At 42.3% G+C, this 25,673-nt stretch overlaps 3 protein-coding genes and 1 long non-coding RNA gene across 7 annotated transcripts in view; 3 read left to right on the forward strand and 1 right to left on the reverse strand.

Moving 5' to 3' along the window:
* dip2a (DIP2 acetate--CoA ligase A) overlaps positions 1 to 19,103 on the reverse strand; it is a 37,425-nt gene extending 18,322 nt beyond the window's left edge. Inside the window, exons 1-2 of one of the 2 annotated variants that reach the window (XM_088382307.1) lie at positions 18,599 to 19,103; positions 134 to 205 (exon numbers count right to left, since the gene is read on the reverse strand). In XM_088382307.1, coding sequence (XP_088238433.1) covers positions 134 to 205; positions 18,599 to 18,722 — 196 coding nt within the window. In that variant the 5' untranslated portion in view covers positions 18,723 to 19,103. The remainder of the gene's footprint in view (positions 1 to 133; positions 206 to 18,598) is intronic. The other variant, XM_088382308.1, reaches the window with a different exon arrangement.
* A 603-nt stretch (positions 19,104 to 19,706) lies between these two features.
* LOC148394330 (uncharacterized) lies at positions 19,707 to 20,532 on the forward strand. Its single transcript, XR_015859742.1, has 4 exons — positions 19,707 to 19,856; positions 19,936 to 19,979; positions 20,042 to 20,405; positions 20,476 to 20,532. It is a non-coding gene; the product is annotated as an uncharacterized LOC148394330 (long non-coding RNA).
* Positions 20,533 to 20,671: 139 nt separating this feature from the next.
* On the forward strand, positions 20,672 to 23,509 carry LOC148394331 (uncharacterized). Of its 3 annotated transcripts, XM_088382313.1 has the most exons (3): positions 20,672 to 21,007; positions 21,320 to 21,619; positions 22,558 to 22,709. In XM_088382313.1, exons 1-3 carry the CDS (start codon positions 20,893 to 20,895, stop codon positions 22,566 to 22,568), a joined length of 426 nt encoding a protein of 141 aa, XP_088238439.1. In that variant the 5' UTR covers positions 20,672 to 20,892; the 3' UTR covers positions 22,569 to 22,709. The 3 variants fall into 3 exon arrangements, with proteins under 3 accessions (XP_088238439.1, XP_088238435.1, XP_088238438.1); XM_088382309.1 differs by having other exon boundaries at positions 21,320 to 23,509; XM_088382312.1 differs by lacking the exon at positions 20,672 to 21,007 and having other exon boundaries at positions 21,360 to 21,619; positions 22,558 to 23,509.
* A 372-nt stretch (positions 23,510 to 23,881) lies between these two features.
* On the forward strand, positions 23,882 to 25,659 carry LOC148394332 (uncharacterized). Its single transcript, XM_088382325.1, has 2 exons — positions 23,882 to 24,059; positions 24,523 to 25,659. The coding sequence occupies exons 1-2, from the start codon at positions 23,954 to 23,956 to the stop codon at positions 25,413 to 25,415; spliced, it is 999 nt and encodes a 332-aa protein (XP_088238451.1). The 5' UTR covers positions 23,882 to 23,953; the 3' UTR covers positions 25,416 to 25,659.
* Positions 25,660 to 25,673: the final 14 nt, after the last annotated feature.

Here is a 25,673-nt window from a genome sequence, read left to right on the forward strand (position 1 = left end):
ACATTCACTCAATCTGCTAAACAACCCAAGATGCATTTAGCGCATCAGGTCTGAGGACATTCCAGGACACTCAAGAGTGAGCATCCTGCGAGCAAAGACGAGCACTTCAATTTAAAATAACAAATATTCTTACCTTGGATCTGCGGGATGTACGGTGCCAACAGTTTGCTTCTTTTCTTCTCGTAGCCCTTCTGAGTGATGTCCCCTGCACAGAGACGAACAAGCGAGGGGTGGGGAGGGAAGAGGGGCAGAGAGATGAGTCATTAGCTTAGATGAGCCCTTTGTGCAAGTGTGTGTTGTTGTTTTTGGTGCTCGACTCTGAGCCACCTGCACATTACAAGAGATTTTATTTTAAAATTGGGCTTAAGGAGCAGTCGTGATGAGCACTGGTTAGCACGTCCGCCTCACAGTTCAGCGGGTGCGGGTTCGATTCCACCTCCGGCCCTCCCTGTGTGGAGTTTGCATGTTCTCCCCGTGCCTGCGTGGGTTTTCTACGGTTTCCTTCCACTTCCCCAAAAACATGCATGGAAAGCCAATTGAGCACTCCAAATTGCTGGCAACCGGTTCAGGGTGTTCCACCGCCTACTAACTGCTGGGATAAGCTCCAGCCCGCCCGCGACCGAAAATAGACGGATGGAATGGATGGATTGGCTTATGGATGTATAAACCAGCCTCAGAATCTCAAACTATAGTCTATGACTGGATTTGTTTTCTGCATCAGAACTTTCCTGTTCTGTCCTGTCCTGTCCTGTCCTGTCCAATCCGAGCACGATGACCCAGCAATATTTGATGAAAGGAACTTATTACCCCTAATCTTTTACGACAGCAGGAGATCGCCAATAAAGTCCGACGGTCATGTAGCTACCAAACGATTTCAATTGCCGAGTTTACCGAGAATAGTGTTGTGTTGATATCGTTGCCGATGCTCGGGCACTCGAGCATAGAGCGCAACAATGCGGTAGTGTGGAGGCAGGTGTTGTTGTTGTCACACTTCTTCTGAGTCACCCCTGACAGCTGAATGGGTGCACTGTTTAATGTCTAACAATACCCAGCTCTCCATCGGCTGCGCCTCCTGACCCAACACTGACTCTTCTGTCGTCACGCGTCTCTATCTTCGTGTGTCCGTGCACACGGGCTCATGTGTATGTGCATACCAGGGGCGGCATGACGTCTCGGCAAGCACACAACGGGAGTGTTTTTCCCCCTCTAATTGTAGCTCGTGGAGCGTCCACGCCGAGGGCATCCTGATCCATGAAGTTATGTCTCAGTGGAAGCTAATCTTTTGAGCCGGGAACAAACAGCTAAGTCTTTCGATGACCCTTTGCCTGAATCACAATTCAGAGCAAAAGGTTTGGTTCAAGTGTGTCAATGGGACCAATGTCGAGACTGGCTGACTTATTTTAACATCCAATCATAGTAGCCCATCCCATCTAGTGCTTAACACTTCCATCAAATGAGAACATTTTGAGGGACACACTGCAGTCAATAGAGTGCTACAATATGGGAGGAAAACCTTTGTTTGACCTCCTTGCTCCCTTCATGCCGACCGTCGGCTTTATGATGTCATTGAGCTGTTAGAAAATGTAAGCTCAGTGGTGGCAAAGCTAGAGAGAGTTTTAGAAAATCATGAGGGGGGCTCAGCTGGATGATGTCTTCTGCTAATCAAAACCATGGTCACGTGACCATCCCCTGTGCCGCTAACGTTTCCACTTTCCTGTCCACACAACCTAATTGTAATGTTCTTCACTGGTCAGACGGTCTTTGTTTAAACACATTCAAAGGGTCTTTCAATGAGAAAGAAAAACAGCAGGAGTGGGGTGATGTCATGTCCACATTTTTGGCTCAGGGTCAACTGAGCACAGAGACGATGCATTTTATATTCTGGGAGACTAAAAGCAGTTTGGTCTGGTGCTTTTCTGAAGTTGTTACCGTAAACATTCCTCTGGCCCGGTATTCAATCTTAATTTCCCCCAAGTGCTCTGTAAAGAATGGCAGCAAGAGAGTCACTATCCTCCACTTTGTCGTATTGACGAATAGCTATTGAGTCAAAGTGACTGACGACATTTTGGGTGAATTACTCTTCATCAGCACAGATGGAGCTCTTTTTCAGTCCAGTGTCCAAACCTCTTCTCGATCCAGTCATTCGCAATGACAGCCACGTCACATGGCCAGTTACGTATATTCGGGAGTGATAGAAAAAAAGTGTGATAGCAAAGTACTGCATAAAAATCCAGCACGTGAATCCATTGCTAACGTGTGTCCCTTATGGACAAATAGCAAAGTCTGGGAATGCGAAAATACTTCATCCAGACATTGTATGGAAAAGGTTTTAGGACGTCGCCTGTGAAGTGAAATTTAAAGATCATTCGGAGGTTGTGCTCCCTTTGCAGCGATGACAACTGTCCTAGTTGTTTTAAACGTTGATACACGCTTTCTACAAATGGATGGATGTAGAAAATTGCTCGAGAACAGTGACTCTTTTTTTTTTTTTTTTTTTTTAAACCTGAGATTACATTGATGCCCATCCACATAGTCAGTTCTTGTGCCAGGCTGACTCTCAATCTGCCAACACAGCTGCCAGGGCAGCATGCAAGCCTGCCTGCTCTTTTGCGCTCAGAAAAATCAGCGTCTCATATTTAGACAGAAGAGTGAACAAGCCGGACATGTGTGCCAACAAAGACAGATGTGTTCAGCTGTCACCGCATGAACTCCACCAACAATTCAAATGTTGATTTTATGCAAACATGCATCTGATTGATAAGTCAAACATTGGAGTTGACCTATTTTAATTCTGCATGGTGAGAAAAGTTAAACATCCTTCTCACACTTGGACCGCTTTTTGGTCACGGAACAAAAAAAAAAAAAAATGCTGAGCTGGAAGTAAACGATTGACAGAAGGGAGATCCGCACTAGCGATGCAACCACATGTCAAGATGATAAAATCAATAAGAGAGCAGCTGCCGGCTAAGTCGGTGACGAATATAGACATGCACAAACTGAATGACTCACGTGTTAAGGAGGAAGCAGAGGATGCATCACAAACAGAGAAAGAGGGAGGGAAGAGGAAGAGGAGAATAAACAGCAAAGGCGAACCTGCTAACAGGCAAAGTCGAAGGAGGTGCCCCTGTCATAAGTCAGACCCTTCAGCATCCCTTTGTTTCCTTTGCTGTTGTCTGAATGAACCCCATCTCTCTCACTCTCCCTTCCCTCACTCCCTTCTTTAATTGCAACTGCTCCCCCCCTTTTTTTTACTCAAACACTTTCCATCCCTCCCTCTCCAATACAAAGCTTGGCAAGGCTTTAGGATTAGGGTGTCAAAGCAGACCCCTGACCCCCCCTTTAACACATGCCAATTTGAAACACACACACAGATGAACTTAGAGATGACACATGAACTTGATTTGTTTCAGAAAAAAATCCCCCTTGTTGCTTAACCCAACATGTATAAATATTATTAATCGTATTACGATAATACATATTAAATCATTTGTTTTGTTGGGTTTAAATTGATAGTGTGGGCATCATTGTTAACTTGTGGTTTGCACGTCTGACACATGCCTGGTCTTTTTATGCATTCACAAAATGATCAAATCTACTAAAATCTCGTTTTTCATGTATATTTTATACCATCATGCCCCATGGTTCTTTTCCTAACAAAGGACTATGGGAGTCTAAGACTAAATTATAGTCCAGTCATGAGGGGTTAATGTTGTAGGAGGTGCAGCCCCAGCTGGTATGTCACCCTTTGTGTGTGTGTGTGTGTGTGTGTGTGTTTGTATTTCATGCCTGAGATGACTTGCCTATTCACCCTTTGGCATTACGTTCCTATGAAAAGCTTGATATAATTGGGCTCAATTATTGCTATAGTAAGCAGAATAATTAGTCCGACCGATTGCACACACTCCAAAACAGAAAAACACAGCGGATATCCTCCCGTGTCTTCCTGCTCATTGCAACTAAATGTCTTAAAACCTAAACACGATTAGACACTAAATAGCCACCATTGCAAAACATGCCCAGTGTCATTAGACACGTTTGACAATTTTACAAAGTGTACAAAATCCATTTAAATCCACCAGATGTGGTTTAACCTCAAGGATAAATCCAATATGACTCTTAAGATCTTTTAAATAGCTGAAATCATTTTGAATGACTACTGAAAAGTTTGGGAGAGGAAAGACGGATGCAACATCTACGGGGAAATCACGTTGATTGATGATGACGACCAACATCTGAGGAGGATGGAGAAAAAATAAGTTGACATAAGGGATGATATGATTATAAGGCCATATTAGTTTTTTACTCTTGTCGCATACTCTCACGAAGGACTCCTCTAAAGTCACCATCCGTCAACGGTTCAAACCACTCGGTGGCATCCTTTATAATTAAGTGGCGGTAACAAATTAGGAGGCTTAACTATTACCAATTTGCTGATACATAACTTGCTCATCACATTATGCACACACACACAAGCACAAAAAATCCCTCCCAGTCCCCCCAGGCTTGTGTGCAGACAGACAGTGTGAATAATGAGTCATTAGACGCAGCACTGCCTGGGAGGTGAGGCAGCTGCACATTGGTTTGCAAAAGAGACGGAGGGGGGGTCATAATTAAGAAATAGCAACGCACACATTTGATACTGTAAGCACATGACACCAAATGACACGCTCACATGCATGTCTGATGCCTGCACAGATGTCAGATTATGTCAGGAGCAAAAAAAAATTCATGATTTCAGGTGAATAGGTTCAAATGCGGGGAAACAATAATAAATGAACATTCTTCTGATTTTGCAGAATAAGACTTTGATTGATAAGACACAGATCAATGCAGCTCTTTTGACCGACTATGTGACAGCTTGTGCTATTGATAAAAACATCTTCTTAGGGGAGGAACGTTGTGGCAAGCTACGCACAGTTCCTGGTGCATGAGATACGAGCGGCCCCGTGGGCACTCCTCAAAGCTCTGTCGGGTCTTAGAGGCTACGGACAGATTTATTGTCTTCTTTGCGTAGTCATTAGCATATGAATGTGGATGTTTTCCACTGGCCTAACATAGGCTTAGCCATTAAGTGCCTCGCATATAAACACCTTGGTTATAGCGAGAGATCGCAGGGTGAAAGGGGAGTCAGAATTTTCTTTGCACAAAACACACCAAAAAAGCTTAACATCCCCACACGGACAGCGTGGTGAATCCATTTAAGGGTGAACAAACAGATACTCACTCGTTTAAGACTGAGCCAGTCACCCACCACAAATGTGTTTGTGTGAGTAGGCAGGCGTGACGTTCTGATTTAGTTTACATATTAACCAAACCCAAACCATGATCCAAGCAATTAGACTGGGCTAAAAATCATGATCCATAGTTCACACGGCACTATCTGAACTATTTTTGCACTATCATGCAGAAACTGCCACACCCCTAATTTCGTCTCAAAGCGAAAAGGTAAGCAGAGCTGCACAGGATTTGTCGGGTATGCAGATTAGCGTTGGCTAACCGCATTAGCTGCTAAGTAACACATTCTCGACTGACTGTACAATAAAGATTTAAATGTGATAGTTATGTATTTGAGTATCGTAACAAAGAGACGACGTTCACTAATTAGTACCTATGAAAAAAATGTTAAATCATTTCCAAGAAAGAGACATTCAAGTCTTCCATTCATATGGCACAGTGCATTTGTAAAGATTGAATTGGATGGAATGATGGAATAGAGGCATGTATTTAAATTCCTTAAATTACATTCAACAAAAAGCTTTGACCGAAAAAGAAATTGCCACTGTGTCTTTTTCATGACCACACCATACGCTGTCAAGGCATGAAACGATGCATTCCACTTATTTCAGCCAGTGTTGCTAACAATTATGTGAAGCGTGAGAAGAGCCAAATCCAAGTAGAAAAATCTGCTAATGGAAGCGAGTCATTAAATGGTAAAATCTGTGACACAATTACACTTGAAGAGAAATAAGCAATCCAGTAGTTTTGCTTTGGCTTATATAGCTTTTAATGTCTGCCTTTCATAGTTGACTATTTCTGGCAGATAGTTTTCAAGACTTTCTTCAAAAGTAGGAGGTTCCTCTAAAAATAGGATGGATGAAGACAAAAAAAGTTCCAAAACAGACCATATAGTCATTCTGAGATTATAGCCTCTCACATCTTATTTTCTTCATCCCAACCAAACAAGGCAGCGAATGCATTCCACAATGTTATGACCTCAACGATTTAAAAAAAAAAAAAAAAAAGAAGGCCTTTACTTTTTCCACTCTTACTTTTGTTAGATACGCCGCAGAGTACTTCCACACGGTTCGGCATTCCCCCTGAGGGTACCTGGCCTTGGCGTGGAACCTGACTGCGGCAGCATGGGGGAGACGTTTGAAATTCTTTTGAAGTGCAGTGAGACGATATGATGGTGGTTGAAGGGGGGGGGGGGACAGGAGGGGGAGAGCAGAAAGCTCGCTAGAGGTGAGATATATTGATTGAGCAATGGGAAACAAGGCAGACAATACAAATAAAGGAAGGGATCCGAGACAGGAAAAAGAGGGCGAGGCAATGCACTTTGAAGTAAATCAGCCTGCCCACATGCAACGTCCGCAAATGTCCAGCGAGGGAGGACGAGGCAAATCTTCACACTCGTGTTCGTTTTCTGTCAGATGTTCTGTGTAAAAATTATTCAAACCATACCACTAAAACTTCCATAAGGCCACGTCTCTTTAGCATTGTGCAACCGTAAAAAAACCCCAAAACGATTCCACTTAAGACGCAATGGAAAATAATTGTGATTTTAAACCTTTTAAATTAGACAAGCTGTCAGCTATCTTTCCTTCACATTGGTGCACTTGCTTACAATTGCCACTCGCTTCCTGCTCTATTGTGCAGATTGCTGGCTCCAAGTTCAGGAAGTGGCCTTTTTGTTTCCCCTTTGTCTTTCCTGTGAAGGTAGGAAGGAATGTGTGTTGGGAGGGCTGGTGGAGGGCCGCGCACACACACACGTATACACACACACACAGAGTTATTTGCACATTTAACACGCACAATGACGTGAAAAGCAGTCGTGGCAACAGAAAGATGACACCAAAAAGATGCAATCTAATCCAGTGGGAATTGTAAAGCCTGAGAAGCGGGACAACGTGGACTTCAGATTTAAATGTGCAATTTTTTTTTTTAAAAGTTAAAATGAGTCAAATGAAGTACATAATGCTGCCAACACCCACAAAGACAAGTTTCACCTGACGGACGGGTTTCTAGTTAAGAAGATGGTGGAAACAAGAAAGGAGGCATGGAAGTGCCAGGGCTGAGAAGATTGATTTGTCCAGAAGTGAATTCTTTGAGGTGAAGGAAATTTATCAAACGTCAGTGTTGCGTTTCCCGTCATCCGTGTTCCACACAGGAAACAGCTGCCCTGGTAGTTGTTGTTTTGCAGGTGTCACGTCTACCATGAGTTGATGGATGTGCTGCTGCAGATCACATCATCAAGAGCCAAATAAGAGAAACGCTTTGCCCAAATATTTGTGCGTTTGTTGTGGGCTGTGTGTGTTTTCTGTGCGCTGCGTGCACAGCTGCTGCCGGCGTGGCTCATGCAGGCGCGGTCACAACTACTTGTAACATTTAAAGGTTTTTAAATCCAAACTATTCCACCCGGTTTGCCAGTGCGTGAAGGAGCGGTTAGAAGACGTTGGATCTTGCCCATTTCCCAACTGCCAGCTGTCACTCAACAACTGCTTCCAAACACTATGCAAAACATTTACAAATATTGTACCCGGGGAGGTTGTTTTGCTTTTACTTGTGCCACATTTACTCCAAATATTTTAATTTAAAATGTTTTTTGTAGGTTAAATTCAGATTTTACACTCAATTGAATTGGTTTAATACTGGATCGCTTTTACTGGACCGATTCTAAAAAGTGGCTAACACATTTTGACAGTTTAGGAATTGTCTGTTGAGTTGTTAAAAGTTTTATGATGAGGGATTTCCAATGGGAAAAACTGTATTTGAAGAAACCACAATCTACACATGTACAGTATGAGTGTTGTGCTGTAAGGGGGGGTTGGGGGTGGGGGGGGCTTGGTTCTCTAAAACCATCAGCCAGCAGGCAAGCAGGGACTCCAGATAACAATGTAGGTTGTGTTTGTTTTGTGAACCTGCAAAGCCGGTTGTGTGTTTGTTCTGGAGCCCCCCCTCCTCCTGCATCTCCCCCTCAACGAGCAAAGTGGGACCACAGGATCTCGCTGTTGAATCAGCGTTCCCTTCACGGAGGACTTCATATCACATATCCACATATAGTACATGCTGTGGCTTTCCCTTCTTTTCAGTTGATCATGTAAATAATAGCAGATATGAGTGACCTAATTTAAATAACAAAGACGGATTGAACCTACTTTCTAATCCCCAGCCCCTAATCTAAATTGATTCTCTAGATTACAGTATATACATAACCTAAATAGCATGCATCTTACTTAACAAATCCCTTTCAAACCAGAATTGTTGTCACTCAGTTGGTATTATCGCCTTCCCATTACACGGTTAATGTCTGATGACACACATGGATGACATACTGTAGCTATCGTCCGATAAGGATTAATATTGTCGGCATGCACACTTTAGTTTAAACCTAACCCTAACCCTAACCCAGTCTAGCCTTTTCAATCGTAACTGGGATTGTATTTAAAAAAGTGGAATATTATCCAAATGTAACTCAATTTATGGAGCCAATCACATGGCACATATTGATGTTCCAAGCTTCTCTATAGATTTTCTTTAAGTGACCTGATCGTGTTCATCCAATGTCAAATCACTGCTCAGTACTAACAGCGCTGATAAAGATGGAGAAATTAAGATTACCCGGTATTTTCCACCTTGGTAAATAGACTCCACGCCATACGGGGTTGGGATGACACTTAGGTGCAAGGGAATTCCGTAATCCTGGGGCAGTGGTGTGAAATTTAACACCCGACACTCATTTCTCCTGTCTTGTCGTGTTGGAAGCAACTGAAAGAAATATTTACTGTAGCCGAATATTTAGGTATTTGCCAGCGACAGTGTTTCCAAGTGGAGAGCTAATGTCGTGTCATTTATTGAGCACAACAGGAAATGTGAATGGAACAGGACCGTACAGAAGGCAGGAAGAACATCGGCCGGGGGGTTGGGGTGTGACGTTGGTTAGGAAAAAAGTCGAGGGAAACGAGGAGCACTGGGACACAATGCTAAAGCAACAAACACTCAGTTCCCATCTACATTGCATTGCAGGGAAGCACTTAGAAAAAAAAGAAATTGGAAAATAACACAAATATTTCCTTGTACGGTGAATGCGCAGAGTGATGTTACACGGTCGAGAAAAAAAAATGCTCATCTGGCGGCCATATCGTTGGCTGCGAGTCGAGGTCATAGACATGTTAGATGACATCAGAGTCAAAGCAGGCTGGCGATCTGCCATGTTTGACTACACACTAATTGAAGAGAAACAGTTTTCCTTCTTTTACTGTAAATCAGGCTTACTTCAATGTTTCCAGGACAGCTTTTCAATTCAAACGTTCAAACACGTACTAACTTCCAGAATAAGCACTTTGTCATGAATGTTACAGTAAAATATAGATAGCGAAACTTCACACCCCAGTCCTGATATGGTGGAACGCAAAGGTGTCATCTCCCATCTTTTACAGCGCTAATACGACTAACAATGGCAGATACCGTTGATCCTAATGAGAACATTGTTCCATTAATCTTTCCCCTCAAAGTTAATCATGGGCTCATCTCTAATGGATGCTAATGGATGTCATGAAGCCAGCCTGCCTTTGAGGTGAAACCTTGTGGACCCTTAACTTCGCTTGGTATTGCCAAAGCTAGAGACGTCCAACCCTGGAAGATTATGTGCCCCCAGTGGCCTCCAGTTCACCCACTATGAGCTAGCATCAGGCTTAGAGATCTAATTGTGTAGGCGAGCCATAAAAGGTCAGCCTGAGGCCAAAAGCTCTTTTTTTTTGTTTTTTTTGAAGCCCCTGAGTGCTGTTAAATAGGCCCGCGGCTCTTTTCGAGTTACAGCTGACCTTAGCACGTGGACGCGGGCAGCAAGATACAAAGTGGACATCTGAAGCTGCTGAACCAACTAACACGTGACTGCAAATGGCATAGGAGGAGATTGATAAATCCACAATATTAAGAACACCTGCAAATGTACCTAACAAATAGCTCGGAGTGTGTAGAGAATAAAAAAAGATGGGATTTATATTTTATAGGAAAACATCCCCATCTCGAAAAGGGTCCAGCACCCAGTAGTCGGAAATAGCAACCCACAAAGAGCCAAGGTTTGATCGTTTAGTAGCGGAGCGACATTTCCTCCTGCAGCGGGTCTGAGAACGCTGTTTACTGTACTTTGGTTACCTCAAGGCAATCGCCACCTGCAATATGACTTCAAGTCGATTACAGATTACAAATGGCCTGAATGATTAGTTAATCAGTAACTAATCCCCATTCCGTTTGTAAAACTGCTGTGTCAGATGAGAATCACTAAAGATGACATCATCACAAATAACGTCACTAAACTCTCACATGCACGTTCACACTCATTTTAAAAGTGAGTTATAGGTCGCCAGCGTTACTTGAGGATCAACTTTCTCGTCTTTTCACCTTTAGCACTGTACCTGAGCTGACATTGAGACTTTACCAGGCCTATCCCATAGCGGTCGTAGCCCGAAGGCTGCTTCTCTTCTTCGAACGTATATTGATGATGAAATTAAGACTATGTTTACAGGACAAAGACCTTCAAACGTTACATACAAATATTTACTGGTATGACTGACCATGGTACATTTCTACATGAAATTTAAAAAATCTCCAAATAATTTAAAATATGTGGCACTCTACTAATTACAGTGCATCACAAGCTCAGGTATGAGGTGAGTTCAGGTAAATGTTGGCTGTCAGCATAAGAAACATTTGAAACAATGCTCAGGTAACATCTGCAGCGTAAAAAAAGCGAGCAGGAATGTACCTCTAGGGCAACCAACATTTCCTGCAACTCTTGATGGAGTACTTCGCAGCTTCGGGACCTGTACGAGCACTTCTTACACTGTTGTGGGGAGTTTTTACAACATGCAAATACACAAGTCACAGCTGTCAAACGGACAATAACATGCCAGAAGTGAGTCTGCTGCAGGAGCCGCTGGAGATATTTAAAGCTCCACAAGGATTAGTATTTCAAAAATAATGCCTATGAGTCGACAAACATTCCCAGGCATTTACATAAACTGCCAATTCTACGCGTGGACAAAAAACAGTGTGGACTAACGATTGATTTTTTTTTTTTTTCCTTTTCAGCATGATGCCTCATAGCCTATTTGTGTGCCACCTCTGGAGCCACCAAAATTCCATACAGGGAAAAAGACTGCAAACGTGATCGACTGGTCAGTTGCAATGTCTGCTTTTGCACTTATCCTGTCACTCACGAGCCAAAAGCTGCAGTCTCAATTTAATTAACAGGCTTCAACCAGGAAGTAGAGTTATGCGTGCGTTTGGGCGGTCGATGCGTATGATCACACGAACACATACAGCATGTGCAGCCGAGCGGTGCCAAAGAACACAAAGCTGAGCATGGGGTCCATGATGATGCTTTAAGCAGACAGAGGAAGCTATACATTAGAAACACAAAAATATTGACGTTCGTTAAGTCATCAAATAGGACTAGGGCTTGACGACTTGAATCTGATCTTATCAGGACATTTTGTTCGGAACTTTGCGCATACTAATAGATGAGCAAAAACAGCCTTGTACAAAATTAGGAAGTTGCCTGGTTTGCTGGAGGACAACATCAAAAACTAGGAGGATTGGCTTAGATTTTATAATTTTGCCCAGCCCCCAACAATCACATGCCTTCCCAATGGTGGTTGAACATTTAAGGCCTGCTCTGGGGAAAAGGACACTGCAAAGAATGAGCAAGGGATTCAACAGCTGAACTCAAAGCCAAAGAATGGCTCACAGACATGTTACGGGGAACGCGGCCATGCGAGTAAGAGCTGGCACATCTATGTCAAGAATGTTGGCAGTCTGAGCATGAAGGTGTTGTCGCACGTGTTTGTTTTAGATGACATGATGACCCTTTAACACTGTGTTACGTTTTCTCACAGGGTGCTCAAGATTGCATAGTTGAAGCATGGTGCACAGAAAAAAATGTAAATTGTAATTCTGCCCTGCCCAATCTGCTAAAAAAAAACTGCCAAAGCTGACTGTAGGTTCTATATTTGGGATTTCAAAAAAAAAAAACTGTAATTGTCACTAGATCACTTAAAAAATGGAGGAGCAAATCATCCCAAAGTCTTAACAAGCAGACCACACGGAACAAACATTTTTTTTCATGTTCAGCAAGGGCATATGTAGTTCATTACAGATTATCAGTGTCTGCATAGCCCACGTGATCTTTGCCACATGGCGATGACCTCACCATGTATGAAGAGGACCAAGCGTGCAAGCAGCATTTGCTAATGTTCATCCGTCAGATGCCATTTTAGGGAAAAGTTCACCTGTTGTCAGATTCAAACGCCTTGACAACCACTTACCTCTCTCTGAACTCCTTATCAGTAAAACATGTGTTCTGCTGGAAGTGCCAGAGAAAACATACTTGAACAAGGATTTGGCACGACACAGGATTCATAGTATGAGCCAGGAAAGGACTAGAGGAAATCTCTTTCTCGGCTCCAAATGATACTAGGTGTATTGTGTATTGAGTTGATCATAATTCAGAGAACTAGACTATGATGTTTTCTCAAATTTAGAAAAAAAAAAAGCCTTAAATAAGCAATAGGGGAAAACCGTCAAGGCTTATTGCACAGAATGTAGATAATTGTAGGGGGGGTTAATGTTTAACCAGGACTGTTGACTCTGATTAATACTTAATGGGAGCTATATGAGTGAAATAAATACTTCAGACTTGCCACACACTTGGCAGAAAACATCATTAACTAGCATTGCTAACATTATCATAGTTCTGCTCTCCTAATATTTCACACAGCTAAGTCGCTACTCATTTTCTGAGAAGGTTAGGGTTACGGTGAAGGTTTTATTTTTTGGGGAAAAATTAAATTGTTTATTTTATTTCTATAATTAGTAATGTACCAAATATTCTGTACTATGGATATTTAAAAATAACCTGGATTGTATTCAATAGAAAAAACATTTCCAAATGATACCGCCATAGTTACACATACTGACACCGGCCCAAGACTTATTGCAATATTTTGTGCAGTTAAGAGGTTAAATGTAAATTCAAACTTTTTTTCCAGTGGGGTCCTGACTTGCCTTGACGTGTAGCATACTAGAAAGTCTCAGGAGACAAGGAGGAGCTCAGATAAGCACACTTTTCCCGGGCGCAAACATCAGTTTTACATCTTTAAAAGGGCCGACGATCACACACAAAAAAATCCATTCTTTCACTCCCACATTCTACTGGGAGACCAAAAGCCATGAGGTAAGGGGGAGTGGAATAACTTGGCCATAAGTTGTTCTTCGAAAATATTGAGCTAGCCCAGTTTGAACTATTTGCCTGAGTGTTCCGTGTGTCGTTTTGCCTTCCAGCAGCGCTTGGGCTTTGGAAGCCCCTTTCCTCACGCTTTAGGTGACAGCTCCAATCACATTCCGCACATTTTTGAGCTCTGTTTATTTTCCACCATGGTTGCTCACAATACGGCCCGCTGCACTCCAAGAGGCCCTCGCTCGCCTTTGATCAGCACGTCATACCTGAGTAACTTGGACAAAGCAACAATGAGCGAGACAAAAAAATAATCTTTTTTTTTCCACCCGACATCAAATACACACTTTTATCTTTTGTTGATATTCACTGAGTAACAAAATTAGCTGAAGGTATGTAAACACTCAATTTCTAACAAAAAAAAGTGGACATGTGGCTTTTCCGATTGAGGTCATGGTCCTGAGATGTTATGCACGCTGACACTTGTAGCGGTTGCCTGCTAAAGGTCCACAGAGGCTAATTAACTGTTGTTGGCACCGGTCAGTGTACAATCACACGCTCTCTGGTATTAATTAATAAAACCACTGACGCTTTTAATTAAACATTGATAAACTGCTAGTCAAAACGGATTCTAGTCCAGATTCATCACCCCTTCTGTCAGGCGATATTATAAAATGCCAGAAGGATCCACTAAGGGTTAAGAATCGATTCTTGAAGGACTTACAAGTGAAAGAATTAGATAATGTAAGGTAAGCACATTGCTGAATTTCCCTGCATATGAGCGTGTGATTCATAAAACGTCACTAAGTGTGAAAGGCAAGGATGACATTGTCTGCGTATGAAAGCAGAAATATGAGATGTGAACAGCTCAGCACCAACAGTTGATGATAGGAGGACAAAGTCATTGTGACAATATTTTGCCTACAGAGGAAGTATCAGATCCAGGAAGTCAACAGTGTGTAAAGATATTCCATACAAAGCCCAAACTAAGTTGTCAAGTTTGACACCTACAAGGCCTCAACGCTCATTTACTGGTGCGAGTGATGATAAAAAAAATCCCAAAAAATCGTCAGACACTCAAAATTAAGTGACTCAGGTGCAAAAAAAAAAAAAAAAAAAATCATGAAGTAAATCAATACTATTTACCCCATCTTATTGCGTAGAAATTAATTGTCCCTATCTGAGAAGATTTTTATATGTCACAGTAAATCCTGGCATCAGGCAAGTAATTATCTGTTTGTGTAATGTGTGAAAGCAATCAGAGACAGGAGCCGAGAAGGAGAAGATTGAGTTTTGGTGCTGATGGAAAAGGGTCATGGGGGGGGGGCAGAACATAGACACCATCCAATTTCCATGCTACTCTCAACCAGATGGACACAGGGAGGGGTCAGGGATCAAAGACGTGGGCTCAGCTATGTAACGAGACAGCGGGGAGTTAGCCGAGGCCAAAACAAAAAGCCACGCTGATGACAAAGGATTGTGATTTTGATGTCCTTGAGAGGGCTAACGTGGAGTGTTTAGTCAGCATCTCTCACAGCAAGGACACACGCAGTGTCATCACTGGCAGAAGACCAGGCGCAGTACCTGGCAGCTTGGTCAACTAAAAATATGACAAACCTGAAAAGTCGCTGTAGAGTTTCTCTGTTTTTAAGCAGCTCATGTGGAGCGTGACTAAAACCCTGATGGTTGCTGGAAAGCTCATGCTTGCGGAGCAGGAAGAACAGAATGGTGGCCTGGCTGGAGACTGGCAAGTGTTCCTTTGTCAGAACGTTTGGTTTAAAAAAAAAAAAGGATAGAAAATACAGTAGTATTCTTTTATCAATTTCAATGCGCAACAAAGCACAACCTATTCCAATTTCAAACAAATTTGATGTGCAGTGTTCCCAGTGCATTTGCAAGTATGAACATTTACTCAGAAGACAACTGCCCCCAGATGATTACCTGCTGTATCTTTCTAAAGTCTTCATGCTTGATTAAAAACTAAAGTGAAACAAAGAGTTGAAATGCGAAGGGATAAAAATAACATGCGTCATTCTCTCTAGCAGTACAAAAAAGCAAAGCATACAAAGCGTACAGCCCAAGAATTTGAAGTTGTGCTCTGCTCAGAGGCACACCCTTGAAATATGCATCAGTCTCCAGTAACACTCACCACTGTTACAGACACAATGGCATCTGCCAACTGGACTTCAAGGCAGCAAAAGGAGAACGCTCACTCCAGGGCTCAACATTCTTTCCTTCTTGGATCCCTGGATGTTATCCCCCTAACAAGTAGCAGCGAAAAATTTTCATGCTCTCGAAACTTTGAATGGAGATTCATCAAATGCTTGAATTAGCTCATTAATAGGATGAATTCTGAAGCGGGTCCTAGACTTCATATTACGATATTGCCTCGCCCTCCATTCAAATTTGGAGTGTCATGCCATTAGGACGCCTGAGAAGTTTCAAACCGAGGAAAAAAATTGTATTATAAAAATAGTTTGTGATCAGAGGGTGCAGCAAACCAACAGAAATGGGAAGATACCATTTAAGGAATGAGCGAGGGAGAGACTATGAATTTCCCAGCAGACAAGACAAACCTCCTCCTTCATCCCAGCAGGAGATAATGGGGTTCATCTGTCTTCTTGCCCTCCTTTCCACCCCGGTCTTTGGATCACTCATCCACATCAGCTGAGAAGTCCACTATGATGCGTAGTATTTTGGGCTTTGGGAAAACCGACAACCAAACGATTTGGTCATTTTGGTGACGGCCAATCAAAAATAAATTCAAGAGTAGTTTAGCTTTGAATTGTTTGTACTTTTTTGCCAAGTCATTTCAATGGGCCAGTCCAATAGCAGAGGTTTACTGAAAGTTGTTTACATAGATTAGATAGATTGATCCAATTTAAAATCAGGGTGCAAAACATAACAGCTAGCTTCCTAGTTAAGTGCAGCTCTATCATGGAGGCCATTAAAAGTTCCATATTTTCCAAATGCCCCTTTAATACCAATCAGGATAAACAACAGAGATCAACTTGCGCGATACAGCCTATAAAACTCAAAAGAACACTGGAAAATGACATTGAATGCCCACCACTGTATTTCATCAACCCATTGAGAGTGCACAGATTGTTTATTTCACACATCGGCAGGTCTCGCCTGCTGACGCCTGAAATATTATCGAGCTAAGCTGCCGAATGGGTTCAGCCCCGCCGCTGCGGCTGCTTCCGCCGTTAGACTGCTTAGCAAAACATATGAGACACATTCATTCCGCCACATGAATAATACAGCGTTCCTGCGCTGTTACAAAGGTTAGCCGCACACACTCAGGCATACTAAACAGACGCAACGCTACACGTCAAACGTCCCTGTGAGAGGCGCTCATTGACAAGGCCGGGAAATCAATGAGCTGCTTTCTGACACAACGCTGTCTATTCCATGTGACGGTGAAGCGTAGCAACGAGAGGAGAATGGGCAGAGGGAAGTCGGAGCTCGAGTAAGGCAGGATGTGTCATGCGGAGAGCAGGAAGAGGAAGCTGGACAGATATAGATTTTGCTAGGCACTCATCGGTTCCATTTGCGGCCTCTGTGGCACCTTGTTTTGTTTTACTATTCGTGAACAGTTAAGCTTGTTTTTAAAATTGCGAATTACAGTTAAGAATGTCAACGTTATTTTCGGTGAGGTAAGCAGAGCTGCATCGAGTATTGTCCAATTCCTAAATCAGAAATAACTAGCAGCGTAGGTTTCTGATAAGCTGTATTTACAGTGCAGCAGTGGAATTTGATGTCAATTAATGCTACAATTGTGCAACAATTTTGACATTTTTATGGGGATTTTGTTATTAATGTCCCACAAGAAGGGTAACAAGACTTTTTTGTATTTTTTCTTTTTTTAATTTAACAAAACAATTTACTGTATTCCTTTTGATAGCTTTGATTGAATGGTACAGCCTTACAGTTCTGAGATTTGGGCTTTGAATCGCAGCTTTGGCCATTCTGTTTTCTCATGGTTCCATGGCTTCCTCCCACTTCTCCAAAATCATGCATGTTGCTTTTTTATGTGGAGAGTTTGAATGGTTGTATGTCTCAGTGTGGTGAACTAGTGGTTGGCATGTTTGCCTTACAGTTCTGGGGTTCAATTCTTGGCTCTGAAGAGACTATAGAACTTTAGCCACTGGAGACATGGAACCTATCATTTAAGTGAGGACCCAGTGTGTGAGTGGTAGGGAGAGAACATACTGTTTGAAAAGCTGTAATGGACAAGAACAATATTTTCAAAGCCTTTGTGATAATACAAAGCCTGAGTCAATCTTTATCTTTGTTTTCTTGAAGTTAGCTGCCGTCTGTCTAAATAAAACCCACATGGACAGACAGACATGCCTGCCTGCTTGCTTGCAAGAACTTAGGAGCAGCAATCATGGGTGTGTCGACAAAAACTTTACAACAGCAATGTGACTATTGTACATTGCCGATTCCCAACCACTGTGTTTATTTATATAGGCGATTAAACAATTTAGTGCTATCAAGCGTTGTACAATTTCTAAGAAATTGCTGTTTGATCACGTGCCTTGGGCTTTTTATGATGTAACTTACATGTGCCTTGGCTCAATAAAAGTTAGGAAACACTTTTACACACTTTTGAGTGTGTCAAGCATTTCAGCTTTGGGAACTGTCACGCTATATATTAAATCAGTGAATCCCAACCTTTAAAATTCATTGATTAGTTGTAAATTAATGAAATACTTCCTACAAATTTATCATCTATGACAGTGCCGTAAACTTGACAGCAGAACAATTAAATGCCCTTCAACTGGACGGGTTACAGTATTCATCATTATTTAAGTCATTTCAGTCCTAATACTTGGTGACATTTCTGTTTTTACAGTGTGCCGTGAGCTTTGTTTTAAGTAAAACACGTACCAACAAATAAATGTTGGGTAACAAACTTATAGTGTGCCACTTAAGATCATCAGGTGGGGGGGGGGAGAAATAATCCAATATCTTTAACAAGAATGTACAGTATCATGCATCAGAAATGTTCTTCCATGAGAAGGCTGGAGGTATGTGTATCCACATTTTGTGACATTTATGTAGCGCGGTGTGCCGTGATCTTGCAGTATTTCCAAATTGACATTGAAGAGAGAAAATATATGACAGCGATCGAGTTACCTTCGGACAGCTCCAACTCCAGCTCGGCCAACTTAGCGCGGACCTCCGCCGGGAGTGTCATTGCGACAGCCGGCGTGGGCTCCAGAGTCACGGTCAGCATCCCAGTAGAGGTTCTCTCGGCCATCCCGGCCCCCCCCAAAAAGCAGAAATATATCCACTGGCTTGCTTTCTAGAGAGCGATAATAAAGCCAAGATCCTCCAGGAAAATACGGTTTCGGTCACCGGTGTGGCGAGAAAACAGGGTGCGTCTCGAAGTAGCAGCGGACAGATGTGGAGGAAATCTCCGGCAGCGTCATGACATGGCTCGGCTAGCCGTGACACGAGCCCACGCGTGGCGGCGACGTGTTGCCACTGAACGCATATGAGGCAACAATCGTCTGGTCGTGATTGCGAGGTTGCTGTCTTTCCCCCGCGGCGCCACGGGCTGCGTCCCGCAGTGACGTCTGCCTCACTTCAACTGTGGTGAGAACTCATTCAACTCAACGATCGGCTCGCCTACTGCGCAGCCGCTTTTGGGTCTTAGCAACAGCAAGCACCTGCTTCAAACTGGTGGGACGTCATTGCCCCCTACAAGACCGCTTTGGGAACTGCAGAAACAACCTGTCTCGGAATCTGATCTCCAAGATGGTACTTAAAACACGATTTACCGTCGGTGCGTCTTTGGGGGCACTTTGGACCACGCACTTCCTAACCAGATCATGACATATGGACAAAATAAAATTTTATTGAACGTATACAACATAACTGTCAAACTCAAGGCCCGGGGGCCAGATTCGGCCCGCCACATCATTTTATGTGGCCTGCAAAATTAAAAGCGTCAACTCAATGTTTTTGGTTAAAATACCCAAATTCTATTTCTATTTAAGTCAGTAATGAATCCATAACTCCGATGTGGCCCGCAACAACAACAGCAACAACAACAAATGAGTTTGACACCTTTGGTCTACAAGATTTGGCGTTCTATATGCATATACAGGTTTATTGCATTGTTGCTTTGACTGCAAGGGATGTGTTTCTCAATTCCTACGCTCAGAAAGCAAATTGTCCTAATTTTGAACGGCATCACGCTTGCACACCTGCTGAGTGCAATTATGAAAAGCAGCTTGTGATTGGCGCAGAGGACAGTGCCTAAATTGAGCCCGTGTGTTAAAAGCATCAGCAACAGCCAGGCGCAAGAACAAGCCCAAGCCCAAGTCGCAACGCAGGCAGGACCCAGACAGCAAACACATTCACCAATGGCGAGTGACTTGTGTGTGAGGTAATGTTATTTTTCCGCCACCCCATTTACTGATTATATCTACGGTGTTATTTTGCTCAGTGGCATTTTGTTTCTCCAGGGTGCTTGTGTTCTGGCTGATAGCCTTTGGACACCACGCTATGGGTAAGTTCCTGTTAATATGTGTGCCTCGAGAACAGCTGTAACTCTCTTTACATCCTTTTTAGGAGGTGGTCCTCACCATAGAAGTTATGCTCGTCCTAGAAGCCAGGAGACTAGTTGGGATCCGCAGCAATATAGTCAACTTCAGTCACAGTTTTTTGCTCCTCCTCAAATCCAGCAGCACAGTGCAAGTTCCCCTCAGGATGGTGCGGTTCTTGGTTCTAGTGGAGTGCTGTTTCCTGAAGTGGAAACAATTTGCCCAATCTGTCCTCCTTGCCGTAAACCACGCCCTTGCCCTTTACCTGACTTTTGTCCTCCTCCATACTGCAAGCGTGGCTATCGTCCTTGCCCTTGTTCACCATCTTGCTGTAAGCGCAGCCGTAAGTGTCGCCCCTTGCAACCTTGGTAGGCTCCTCTCCGTCTAAGCAGGTAAGATGAGCTGTAGTAAATTTGTCAACTTGTTCAAAGGTCTAAATTTAGTTGCCTTTCTTGTCTCCAGGTTGACCATTGATGGTGTGCACTTCTTGGCAGTAATTATTAAAGCTGTGAAATGGAATTGATTTTTGTCTTTCTTTGCACAACATGCAACTACTTAAATAGCACAAAAAGATGGAGTTAGAATGAAAAAAGAAAAGAGCGTGCAATTATACATCCTCGCCTGCAGGTGGCAATAACTCTAGATTTCAGTAAGTGTCTACCGGAAGTAAATATTTCCCTTTTCCGCATGTCTTCAATGAAGACAAGGAAAGAACTACGAAGCCGCCGCTGTCTTCAAGCTCGCGTTCATGTTCACATTTCTTTACTATGTTTGTTTAGTACAAGAAACTGAATCATTATTGGTAGTGCTTTGTGGCTGCTCGTGGAATTTCGCGACAGATCTGAGATCAAGAGTGTCGAGCGTTGTGGTTGTGTGAAAATGTGTGCAAAAAGTGTGAAGGAAGATTTCGAGGAAGAACTTGATGGCACAAAGGACGAGAAGCGACATGTGGATGCTGTTTTCAATGAAGCTCAAACTGTGTCACACAGGCCAGGTTTGTTTACGTTTCAATCTCTGTCATCTTGATTTTTCTCCATTTGCAATCTTATATATATAAAATATTTGCAGCATGGTAATCAACATAGCTTTCAGCTCGATTCCCGCTTAGCAGTTTTCTATGATTGACCAGTTACAGCGCTGTTCTTGTTCCTGGCCAACATTATTGCCCCACCCCTTACCTCTGTCAGATAATGCATTCCTTTAGAAAATTCTTCAAAACCTCAATTCACACATGTTTTTATTTAAAAACGGTCTGGTTGCAAATTCAAATCATGTGTCATCTTGTTTCCTGCTGGTGTCTGAAAAGATGTTCATCCTGAGCAGCAAGAGTCCAATGTCGAGCAAGAGGAGCCAGAGCCCCCCTGCGTTAAAGAAGAGCAGAGTCTTCCCATTAAAGAGGAAGAGGAAGAACACAGCATCAGTCTGGAGGAAGAGAACATTGATGAGGACCTTGTCACCAAATTGACACTGACTGGTGACCATGTGAAGAGTGAAGATGATTATGAAGAAGATGGAGACCACGGTGGAATCTCCAAAGCAGATGCCCTCTTTGCTCCTAATGGTGACAGTTCAAGGTCTGATACTGATCACGATGAACAATCTCCAGGTGATTTGACATGCACCACTAACAAGAAACCATGCAGATGCTCTCATTGCAACAAAACCTTTTTCAACAAGTCAAATCTAAAAAAACACATGAGGGAACACACTGCGGAGAAACCTTTTGGCTGCTCAGTTTGCGATAAAACCTTCAAACAGAAAGGACATTTGGAAAAACATACAAAAATACACACTGTGGAGAAAAACTTTACCTGCTTAGTTTGTGGTAAAAGATTCTCTTTAAAGGGAAACTTGGTACGACACTCAAGAACACACACTGTGACACATTTAGGAACACAAAAAAGAACACACACTGTGGAGGATTCTTTTGCTTGCTCAGTTTGTGGTCAAATATTTGCCCGAAAAACAAGTTTATTGAGACACATAAGAACACACACTGGGGAAAGACCTTTTTCCTGCTCGGTTTGCGGTAAATGCTTCACAATGAATTCCGATTTAACGAGACACAGAAAAACCCACACAGGAGCAAAACCGTTTGCCTGCTCAGTTTGCGGTAAAAGATACACTTGGAATAAAGATTTAATAAGGCACACAAGAACACATACTGGGGAGAAACCTTTTGCCTGCACAGTGTGTGGTAAAAGTTTCTCTATGAAGATAGATTTAATACAACACTCAAAAACACACACTGGAGAGAAACCTTTTGCCTGCTTAGTTTGTGGAAAAAGATTCACTATGAAGTCTGATTTAATAAGGCACAAAAGAACACACACTAGGAAAAAAACCTTGATGGGTTCAGTTTGCAGCATGAATTCTGAAATGGAAGCGCTCTGTCCTGAGAAACAGGAGAAAATGTTTTCCCACGTAAAGGAGAAGTCAGAGCCTGCAAACATTCAAGAGGAGACTGAGAAGCCATCCCACATTAAAGAGGAAGAGGAGGAGGAGGATATCACCAAGTTGCTAATTACCGTTGTCCCTTTGAAGAGCGAAGGTGACGAAGACAGTGGTCGAAGTGAGGAAAACAGAGAATCAGAGACTCCGGGCTGCAGTTCAGGTCAACGCGTTACAACAGAAGGTGATGGAGACCATCGTGGAGGATCACAAGCGAACAACCACTTGGCTCCGCTATCAGAGAGTGACGACATAACATCACGCTCCTCTGACACTGATGATGATAAACACACCAAAAGTCACGCCGACACCAAACGCTCCAAATGTTCTCAATGTGACAAAACCTTTGCCACCAAATCAACGTTGAAAAGACACATGAGAACTCACACTGGGGAGAAACCTTTTGCCTGTGCATTTTGTGGTAAAAGATTTACTGGCAAGACAAATTTAATAACACACACAAGTAAGCATACTGGGGAGAAACCTTTTGCTTGCTCAGTTTGTGATGAAAGATTTACTTATAAAGAACAATTAGGAAGACACACTATAACACACACTGGAGAGAAACCTTTCGCTTGTTCTGTTTGTGGCAAAATATTCACGTGGAAGGTCGATTTTAGAAGGCACACAAGAGCACACACTGGTGAGAGACCTTTTGCCTGCTCGGTTTGTGATAAAACATTCTCAAGGAAGTCGAGTTTAATCAGACACACAAGAACACACACTGGGGAGAGACCTTTTGCCTGCTCAGTTTGTGGTCAAAGGTTCACTCAGAAGGCACATTTAGTAACTCATGCAAGTACACACGCAGGTTCTCCAAAGCGTCAGCTTTTGCCTGCACTTAAATTGACTATACAGCATTAGTTGAACACATCCATACTTAGTGTGTGTGATAAAATATTTTTCAAAGGCACAATTGATGAGAAATTTGTGCTGTTAAAAAGAGTAGCTGTAAATGATCTCTAAATGTTGATCTTTGGGTCTTTGTGGTACAATGGAAAAGTGTATGTTGTCCTGAATAAAATAACGTGCAACTCTTCAAACAGTGATAGTCTTGGGTGTTGTTCGATCTTCTAATTCTGTTCGTCCCCCCCCTTTTTTATACTAAAACATTTGAAGTCGATCAGCACGGAAATCTCGAGACAACATTGCCGAGTCTCATTCTAAGTCAAAAGCCATGGAAAAAATTGTGTTTTAAGAGCACGTCTAAAATAAAACATTTTACTTTTTTCATTTTTTCTATTTGTTAATTTCTCTATTAAATAAAGTATTTGTATGTGCTATAATTAAATTATGAAAATATTAGAAATGTTATATTTTATTGTATTTACAGGTTATGATTTTCAACACTCCTCCTCACCTACAGGTGGCAGTAATCCGCTAAATTATAAAATTACTTTCCGTTTGTCTCCCGGAAGTAAACAAGAGAAAATTGAACTTGTTGTCGGTACACATTTGCAGCTTCACGTAAGAAATATCGGCACTTAAAATGTGTGCAAAAGGTGTGAAAGAAGATTACGAGGAAGAACTTTGTGAAGCAAATCAACGACCGGATGCTCTTTTCAAGAAGCCTCAAGTTTTAGCACACGGAACAGGTTTGTTCTTATTTCACTTTCACTAATCTATTGTTAGCATCATTCCTAATATATGTGTAACACTTCATACAGTTCAGTTTTATGAGGCCTAAATGCATTATGATTATTCTATGAAAGAAATAGAGACTACGGAGTATTAGTGAGTGAATGACACTCAAACATTTATTCACAAAAATGTAATTTTGAACAAGACTTAACATCTTGGTAAAGTCGTTACTCAAAAGTAGACATTAAATCTGCACTTTAATATTACAATTGTATTTATTTTTGTTCGAAATGTTCTCTCCTTTCATTTGTCATTTTCTGAACTTTGTCCATCTTTAACTCATCTTACTTTCCACTTTTCGACCATAGGTTACGGTCCGCGTGCTACTGCTTCCATCATAACATGACTTGTCCGAGCAAGGATTGACTTTTCCCAACATTGTGTGTTTGTCTTTATGATGTCCTGCAAATGTCAAAGGAGATCCTCATCCTCAGCTGCAGAAATGGAGCTCCAGAGTGCTGGAGGAGGAGTTGGAGCCACCTCACATTAAAGAAGAGTGCCGTCCCATTAAAGAAGAAGAGGAGGAATGCGGGATCTGTCAGGAGGGAGAGACGATTCAAGAGTCGGAGGATGCCAATACCACTAAGTTGCCAGTGAAGCGTGAAGATGATAATGAAGGTGAGGGAGACCAATGTGGAGAAGGGTCACAAGCAGACAACCTCTTAGCTCCACTATCAGATAGTGAGGCCATAACCTCACACTCCTCTGACACTGATGAACACACCAATGGTGATACGACATGTCCCTCTGACAACAAATATGTGACATGTTCCCAGTGTGACAAAACCTTTCCCAACAAGTCAATGCTGAAAAGACACATGAGAACACACAGTGGAGAGAAACCTTTTGCCTGCTCAATTTGCAGTAAAACATTCACATGGAAGACAGGTATGACAAGACACATAAGAACACACACTGGTGAGAAACCTTTTGTGTGCTCCGTTTGCGACGAAAGATTCGCTCATAAGGAGCAACTGGGAAGGCACATGACAACACACACGGGAGAAAAACATTTCGCATGTTCACTTTGTGGGAAAATATTCACATGGAAGACCGGTTTGATGAGACACACAAGATCTCACACTGGGGAGAGACCCTTTGCCTGCTCAGTTTGTGGTAAAACATTTAATCAAAAGACAACTTTAATAAGGCATATAAGAACACACACTGGGGAGAAACCTTTTGTCTGCTCAGTGTGTGGCCAAAGATTCACCCAAAAGGGAAATTTAGAAAAACACACAAGAAGTCACACTTTGATTCTCCCCAGTGTCAACTTTCGCCTGCTTAATCTGCCGCCTGACTTTCAATAATCGTACAGGATTGGTTCAACTCAACACACAAAAACCAGTTTCATATTCATATTGTGGGAAACCACTGTGATAGACACACTGACAGCACACACAACAGTAGTAATATTCTGCTTGATGATTGATTTTTGTTTGGTTTTTGTTAGTTTTAATATTATTTTTTCTTTTATTAACATATGGGGTATTTGTGGAATACAAGATGGAAAAAGGCTGTTTAATATTGTGTAATAAATTAAAGTACAATTCCCACTGTTTGATTGC

The sequence above is a fragment of the Syngnathus floridae genome, chromosome 8 (genome assembly GCF_059516105.1).
Source record: "Syngnathus floridae isolate MCC-2025c chromosome 8, RoL_Sflo_1.0, whole genome shotgun sequence".
Lineage (NCBI taxonomy): Eukaryota > Metazoa > Chordata > Actinopteri > Syngnathiformes > Syngnathidae > Syngnathus > Syngnathus floridae.

What these genes read in the sequence shown, in the direction of transcription:
- LOC148394331 (XM_088382309.1), top strand. Translation starts at nt 20,893, where the DNA reads ATGTGTGCAAAAAGTGTGAAGGAAGATTTCGAGGAAGAACTTGATGGC. An exon ending in AACTGTGTCACACAGGCCAG is followed by an intron (nt 21,008 to 21,319) that starts GTTTGTTTACGT and finishes GTGTCTGAAAAG; the next exon opens with ATGTTCATCCTGAGCAGCAA.
- LOC148394332 (XM_088382325.1), top strand. Translation starts at nt 23,954, where the DNA reads ATGTGTGCAAAAGGTGTGAAAGAAGATTACGAGGAAGAACTTTGTGAA. An exon ending in AGTTTTAGCACACGGAACAG is followed by an intron (nt 24,060 to 24,522) that starts GTTTGTTCTTAT and finishes CAAATGTCAAAG; the next exon opens with GAGATCCTCATCCTCAGCTG.